This window comes from Chaetura pelagica, unplaced genomic scaffold (genome assembly GCF_000747805.2).
Source record: "Chaetura pelagica isolate M959 unplaced genomic scaffold, ChaPel_1.0 scaffold72, whole genome shotgun sequence".
In the NCBI taxonomy this organism is placed as follows: Eukaryota; Metazoa; Chordata; class Aves; order Apodiformes; family Apodidae; genus Chaetura; species Chaetura pelagica.
In genome coordinates this window covers 589,221-597,461 of record NW_009952560.1, presented here as the reverse complement: position 1 = coordinate 597,461, position 8,241 = coordinate 589,221, and the positions used below count along the sequence as shown (strand labels likewise).

The window sequence follows — 8,241 nt, the reverse complement described above, 5'->3', positions numbered from 1 at the left end:
AGAACCAAAAAAAAATCAAACAACAACAAAAAAGAGAAGAAACCAAAACCAAAGAAACAACAACAACAAAAAAGAAGAAACTCAAACCAAAGTTGCTTTCCTAATTTGTTAATGGAAAAAGTAACGGATAAAAAATGGTAAGGATGGGAGTGGTGGAGCATCCCTGCCTGCTGCAGGAGAGGGAGCTCACTCACCTCCACCAGCCACGCAGGGAGCCCAGGGCCACTGAAATGACTGGACAAGTTGATCTAGTTTAAAAACAACTAAAAAAAAAATTAAAAAAAAAAATCAAGGTGTGCTTTGAACCGTAAATGCGTTAAATAGGAAAAATCGGAGCTTCTTTTTCAGTCGTGGGAAAAAAAGCAGGTGTTAAATTAAAAACAAACAAAAAAAAAACAAACAAAAAATAACCAAAACAACAAAACAATCCCACTAACCTGTTCTTTTGTAAGCTGTGCACGTCTGACGGGGCAGGAGCTGGTCCGACGGGACGGTTTTCCCGGCGCGCGGAACCGCCCGGCACCCGCGTCGCCCCGCGCCCGCCGCCCCGGCAGTTGGTCACCGAGTCCAGAACTTGCCTTTTTTTAATATTTTTTTTTCTTTTTTCCTCTTTTTTCCATTTTTTTCTTTTTTTTTTTTTTTTTTCCCCTAGAGAAACTGCCTTAGGCTGACTCCATCACAAAAATAGGTTTGTATTTCTCTTTCTTAATAGTTTATATGTAGTTAATGGAATTGTATTTACAGTTCTGTTTTATTATTATTTTCTCAGAATTCATGATTTCAAAAAAACCCTTCTCTCGCCTCTTTCAACAACAACAAAAAAAAGCACTTATAGAAAAAGGACACACAAAAAGTTTGTAGTCCTTGCCTTATTGCCGAAAATAGATAGAATTAGGTTAACGAAGACGCCACAAATGAAAAGAAGGGCTAGAGAACCTGCTGCTCCCCCGTGCCCCCCCTGTGCCCTGCCAGGCCACCCCAAACCCTGCCCACCACTGGCTCTGCTCCCCATGGCCACCCATGGTGGTGGTGGTGGTGGCAGAGCTGGCACCAGCGGCTGACACTCCTGTCACCATCTCAGCATCCTTTAAGCAACAACGACTACGTAAAACAGAAGGGAAGAAGGAAGGGAGGTGGGAAAGAAAAATGAAAGAAACCCCTTAATATAAACAGTTACACTATGGTTAAGCTCTTGCTAGATACACAAAGAATTCAAACTACGTGGCTACAAGACTATGTCAAAATGCTACGAAAAAAATGTGGTTTGGAGAGGTTTAAAAAGGAGGGGGGGGAACCCATCAAGAAAATAAAACGAACAAGAAATGGGTTTTATATACATACTTTTAAAAGCTGTTGTTTTTATAGTACAGCAGATTCATGAGATGATGAGAGAGATTTTAACAACCTAAGTCCGTCGAGTGCCACCTCCAGTTTGTTTGCGTTAGCGGTGATGATGTAGTGCTCAAAGTCTGATGAGATCACCCAAATGTGGGCCTGCTCAGAAACTTCGCCCTGTCTTGCCCGGACATCCAGAGAGACTCTGTGGGAGGAGAAGGCAGATACAGGACAGGGAGCAGTGAGGGCTCCTCCAGGGCAACCAGGATGTTCAACAACCCCCCCAGGCTTTGTAAAGGCTTCACCACATCGCAGCACGCTCCGGTCCACACCAAGGGTGGATCTGAGCAACAGGCAGTGGTATTCCTGGCACTGACAGAGGGTATTCCATGTATTTATTACTCTTTTCCCAGCTCCATCCCGTGGATGGGAGCTGGCCAGACCAGCCCAGACTTCAGCCCCAGGCTGGGCTTAGCTCTATGCTCGTCTGCTTTAGGAACAATAAAATGAGACTTGGTATATGAGAAGGACAAAAACTGCTCCTCAGGCACCTGTTATGCCAGGAATCTACAAGGCTTTGGTGAAATGTTTTTTTAATTTTTTTTAAAGGTAGGACTGAAGTACTGGAGAGGTAACAACTTCTACAGGGGGAGGCTGCAGAGCTGGGGATTTATTTATAATGGAGCCTTCAGCTGCTCACGCTCTGCTCCTACCGTGCTTAACGCTGAGATGGAAACAAATCCCAGGAGCTGGTCCTGCAGGTGGCCACTTGCAGGGCTGCCTGTGGTGAGGAATGAGCCCTGGTCACACATTCTTGGGGGGGTGACTTCCAAAAGCTATTCCCAAAGTAGGGGTTCCTGGGTGAGGTCCTGGTGGCACCCCCAGGGCTGTGGGCACAGCTCTGCCAAGTTCATCCTCTGTGGCCACATCCTGCCCCAGGGGAGCAGAGGCCTCGGGAGGAGCCACCACAAATAAAAACTTCAAACTCAGTGGTCCTTGAGGGATTTGTAATAAGGCTCATTTCCTCTCAAAATCTGTTTTAATTACTAACGAGCAACATTAAAAGCACTTTCTGTTTTTAAGTCATTAATGGTTTGAGTCTTAAGACTGGCCAGTAAATGATGGTTACGGCTTGATGTGTTGTGGTAAGTGTTAAATGATTGGGATACATTAATCATCTGAGCATTGCCCCCATCTCAGCATCATCAGGGTGAAGGATGATGCTGTGCCTGGGTCTCCAGCCAGCACCAAGTACCACCTCACTGCTTCTGAGGCTGGCAGCCCAGAAATGTATCTGTGCTCTCACACTGATACATGCCAATAATAACTTGGATTAAAGCAAGAGTGCTCATGGCACTTTTTTCTTTCCCATAAAAAAATACTACCTGGTGGAGCAAATCAATTGATGGAACAATTTCAGGTAATCTTGGGTGTACGTGGGTAGATGAAGTAAATACAAACCCCTTTATCCACTAGTATTTAGGTATTAATCTATTTTTATATAATTTAAAGGCTCCAAAGGTTTTTCACAGTTCCCAGCCCCTTGACTAACTGCAATTTTGATTTCACACACCAATTTTGAACATAAGTGACATTGATCAGGTGGTGCTGGGCAAAAGGCAGAGAAATAAAATCCGTCACATCCATTACATTTGTCTGGGTGGCTTAGGAGCTCTCGAGGTAAAGCTCTGCCATTTCATGGGGTTAACTTCTGCTTCTCATTGACTGACTTTTCTAATCTACTCTATTCTCGGTGTAAGAATATTTGTTTGCAAAGATGAATATGCCAAAGGCCAAAAAAATAATAATAATAAAAAATATTAAACATTTAATTAACTTGAGCTTAGTTCAAAGGGTAGGAAACTGGCAGCGATCCAAGGACGCATTACTCAGGTAATGTCGTTAATTTAATTTGCTTAGGTTTAATTTTTTTTTAGTCTTGATAATTGCTCTATGGTTACTAGTTACAGTGTTATCTTTTAGCTGTAATATTTGGTATAGCACTTAATTAAGAATGATGGTTTCGCTGCAATAAAGCAGTGGGGCTCATCTATTTTTAGACCAGTGCCTTGGTAGCAGATCTCTAATCCCATTGGGACGCCGTCAGCTGGCACGCCAGCATTTCCCCACAGGTTTCTGGGATCACTGGGTGTTCTGCAAGGTTTTTGGCTCTCCAAATTACAGTCGTGTGTGTCATGAATACACAAATGTGATTTTTTAATATTTTTTTTTTAGGGGCCAGCTCCTGATCTGTCTTCCAGTTTCCAACCCATGAGATTGATTTGAATAACGTAAAATCACAGAAAGAATGATTAAAGGCCAAGGAAAGAGGAAATGAAGATTAAAAATTGTTCACGTAAAAGTAACTAGAGGGGAGATGGTAGTTTAGCACAAAGTACAAATGGTATATACTGCAATACCTCCAAGTGAGATGGCAACCAACCATGTGTAACGTTTCAATGGTATCCATTTGTAAAAGCCGTTGCAATCAAAGGTCCCTAAAATTGTACAATTGTTAAGTTCATCAGTGCTCTATACATGGGAACAGATGATTATTAATTTTGGCAAGAAATTATCAAAGGACTTGAAAGACTGTGTTGCCAGCATGAACAGGTATTTACAAGAGCTGCTTTGGTCACCAATGGCTCGGTGTGCTTAACCCTGCCGTTACCTTTCCAAGACCATGATCTTCTCATTCCCCTGGTTGCAAAAATAAGCTTTGGCTTTTTCCCTTTTCAACCAGGGTTAGTAAATGGAGAGTGTTAAAGAAAATAGATATGCCAAAAAAAGCTATGGGGTTCTTTGAAGTTATTGGGGGGAAATTAAGAGGCTGCCAATCTGCAAGTCAACTACAACATCATTCTCTGGAGAAGTGTTAGTGCAGACAAATCCAGACACCCAGGCTCGGATCTCGTGTCCCGTTACTTGAAAAATCAGGATGTTGCTGAGGTCGAAGTGCCCACATTTTCAAGAACAAACAAGTATTTTTCTTTAGGAGAAAAATGGAAATAAGAGGTGTTGCAAATGGTAAGAGATGGCAGTTTAAACTGATGTAGCTCTTGAGCAGAGCAATAATATTCCACGTTTGGTACTAGAATTGATCCGAAGGGACAAGAATGGAGCACAAGGGCATGAATGGAGGCAGTTTTTTGTCTTTTATGCAATAAAAACAACACAATTTTGGGATCTTTGTCTGCACTACAGCCCCTGCTTCCCCATTCATCTAATTCAGTCACAGGGTGAAAGTCTGCTCAGTGAGCAGGGTCTCGGGGGAGCCCCCTGCACTTGGCCATCTTGATCGTACAAGAAGGAGAAAATAAATCTCATCGTTTTGCTACAAAAAAAGGGCAACAAACTTGAGTCACAGTTTTGCTGTTTGGGAGACTGACAGCCACCAAGGAGGGCCAACCACATTCATGCTAACACACACAGGTCAAACAGTGCGGGCTGAAAACCAGCATGCAGCTTTGTTAAGCAAATCTCCATTGCCCATAATTAGTGAGATTACAGACCCACGTGGCATTAAGGAATTACTTTTCCAAGGACTTGACGACAAAACAGAAGCAACTTACTTGTAGCCTGCTGATTTTAAGGACCGTTAAGAGATGCTGGAAGTAACCCAGGGGGCTGGCAAATGTGGGTGTCCAACCCCAGTGCCTGGGATGCTGCAGTTGCAGGGCCGGGTGGTGAGGAGTGGGATGATCCCAAGCCAGTGGTGGGATGGCTGTCCCCTTGCTGGGGTGGCTTTGGGCAACTCTGGGGTCCCCCTGGCTGAAAGCTGCTTTCAGCTCCTTTAGGTAGGAGCAGGGATTGCACATTGTCTGCAAATGGGCATCTCAGGACAGGGAATTGGGCTGATATAAAGCCCATATAGGCAAGCAGAAAATTTAAAGCCCATAATCATTAGGCATCTCCTTTTGAGACTTTCCAGGGAAGTTGTGTGGGCTCCATCCCTGGAAGTGTTCAAGGTCAGGATGGACAGGTCTTAAAGCAACATGGTTTAGTGGAAGGTATTCCTACCCATGCAGGGGGCTTGGGACTAGATGATCTTTAAGGTGCCTTCCAACCCAAACCAACCTGAGATTCTGTGAAATCAGTCAAGTCTGGCTTGCAAAAGGCACCATATGAGGGCTTCCAGCTGAGCCAGGCAGCTCCAGCAGGCTACAGCAGCAAGGTGCTCTGCTCACCGTCAGGTCACAATTAACAAAAAAAAAACCAACCCAAGAAAACCCCACCCTTCCCCTCATTAAAAATTGAACACCCCCCTCCACGCGACGGAGAACCGGGCGGCCGCCGCGGTGCCGCAGTACTTACGGCGATGCCGTGGCCGAAGCCGGAGCCCGGCTGAGGGCTGGCGGCGCTTATGTAGTTCCCCACGCCGGAGTCCTGGCTGGCCGTGCCGTAGAGATCCGCGACGGGCCCTGGGCTGTTGGCCCCGGGGAAGCCTCCTGGTCGGGCTGGGTTGGAGCCTGCCGGGGAAGCGGGTGCGCCAAAATTCGGTTGAGCACTGTAGCTATTCAAGACTGGTGTGCAGAGAATAAAGCTGGGTATGAGGCCAGACGCCGGGCATGCACCGTTATTACAAAGCCAAACACCAGAATAAACAGCCTAGGCCCAACTTCTAACACTTAACCAAGGCCATGCGATAGGAGAGCAAGTACTGGAGAAGAGTCAGCCCGTACTACTACGAAGCTTAGAGCTCCAAAAATATATATATGGATATATATAAAAAAAAAAAAAAAGAAAAAGAACAATCATTCAACACACTACTGCAACCAGAGACTGGAGGTGCTCATTTTCACCAAATTATCACAAAATATAATAGATATTTTTCAACATCTGACTTGATGCTCATGCAGTAGTAACAAGTTCTCTAGGTCTGGGCACGCCGAGACAGCATTCACATCCCATGCAAACTACAAAGGAACTAGTTTGAGACTACACATTGTGGTAATATTGATATTAAAATGTTGACAGCAATAACTTCAATCGCGTCTAGGAAAATCGTTTTTGGATCCATTCGATGCTTTTGAAAAAAAACCCGCCCTTTTAAATCAGTAAGCTGTAGAAATAATTCAGTAGTTGTTTTTTTTTATTATTATTATTTTCTTTAAATGGTATGGAATGGAACAGTTTGGATTTTTTTTTTTTTTATTTTTTTTTTTAATATGACCAAGGAGAGTGTTGTTTTATTTAATTTTTTTTCCTTTTGATTTGGAGAGCGAAGACCTACCTTCGTCTCCAAAACCATGCTTGGGACATCAACCAAAATGAAACAAATAAATAAAGATCAAAAGCAAAAAAGAACTGCAGAGGGTGTGTAACAACTCACCTCCTAATGTGGAAGTAAAAGAAAATTGTATTTTTTCCTCCCTTTTTTTTTTTTTTTGGTTTTGAGACAGAAAAACAATGTAAATAAGAATGACACTAAAGAATAAATTTTGATATTAAAGCATGTTAGATGACCAGGCTTCTGGCATTTCTCACAGTTGCTCTTGGATGTAAAACTTATGAGTAAGAAGTTTCAATGCAAAAGAAAAGTTAGTGGCCTAAGAGGAGCGGGATGGAAATGGCTTGCAGGAAGCTGGAGCTACACCTGGGTGGTACTTGCAAGGTCCTTGGGGAGCACCCGGAGACTTGCCCACCCACACCACGATGCCCAACTAGTGTCTCCCTGCATCCCCACCACGTGCAGGTACCATGACACTCACTGCCAAGGTGAAGGGCTGTCCAGGAGCCTCCTGCTTACCAGGGCTAAGCATACGTGCCTGGGGATGGGACAAGTCCCCGTTGGTGACAAACACCACAGCCTTTCCCAGGAGCCCCAGCCGGGCACTATCAGCACAACCAGCACCCACCGCAACAGATCCCATCACCTCTGCACTCCAGGCTGCACCAAGATTGCTCCAGCCTTTCCCTCTGGCTGCAACTTCCCACGTATCTTCATTAAGCACTAAAAAGGGTTTATAAAGTTTGACAACCTGCAATAACCCTCAGCCAACCACCACAGGTTTTACTGGGGATGGAAACCAGCCCAGGAGACTTTGGCAGCACTGGTGGGGGCTGTGGTGGGCTCAGACTGGGCGTGCTGCTGAGCCACCACTTCTCCTGTCCTGGCCCCTTTCCCCTGCAACACCCTCCCAAGGGACCCCCATCATTAAAATGGATTAATTAACTAGTCAGAAAAAGTCAGCCCGGCAGCTGTCGCCTCTGCAGTGACAGGGAAGTAAAGATTTTACAAAAGAAATTATTGAATGCAGCTCTGAACTGGTAGCAGGGGAACATAAGTAGGACATCTGAGCTAGCAAGTTAAAAGGAATAAGGCAGAAGAGAGTAAACAGATTTTGGAATTCACTGGCAAACAAAGCGCCTTTTTATTATTAAAGATTAAATGTCAAGATAACATTTGGCCTTCTCACTTGTGAAGAAAAATATCCAGCTGAGATGTTCAAAAGCCCTTTATTACTATAAGCTAGCACTTTTTCCCCCTTTTCCTCCTTCTGGGTCAATAAAATGGATCTGGGTTTTACTGCCAAGTCACACAGAACACACAGTTGGCTGGTCCGGGCAAAGGCAGGAATGTGACAGAGGGATGTGACAAGGCAAGGGGGGGAATCCTGGTAGCAAAATACTCCTGCTGCAACCCCCCCCATGGCAGCACCCAGAGAACCCCCTGCACCGCCACTGCCTTGAGGACCGGCCGGGCAGAGCCTGGGATGCTCCAGCACTGCTCTGCACCACCAGCTGAACAGTGCCTGGAACACTGCCCAGAAAGGGCTAGAGGCTTTTACAGAGCTGACACTTTGCTCCAGACCCAATAAATGAAACCGAGAAGCTCTCATCACTCCTAGGAGGCCACACACTCCTCAGAAACCCGTATTGCAACGATTTGCTCAGCCATGGTGA

The 8,241-nt window shown here is 44.9% G+C and overlaps 1 protein-coding gene across 1 annotated transcript in view; it reads right to left on the bottom strand.

Moving 5' to 3' along the window:
- Positions 1-1,327: 1,327 nt before the first annotated feature.
- The window catches only part of MSI2 (musashi RNA-binding protein 2), a 152,893-nt gene continuing 145,979 nt past the window's right edge, over positions 1,328-8,241 (bottom strand). Inside the window, exons 8-10 of the mRNA XM_010009100.1 lie at positions 5,650-5,858; positions 3,756-3,833; positions 1,328-1,540 (exon numbers count right to left, since the gene is read on the bottom strand). Coding sequence (XP_010007402.1) covers positions 3,792-3,833; positions 5,650-5,858 — 251 coding nt within the window. The 3' untranslated portion in view covers positions 1,328-1,540; positions 3,756-3,791. The remainder of the gene's footprint in view (positions 1,541-3,755; positions 3,834-5,649; positions 5,859-8,241) is intronic.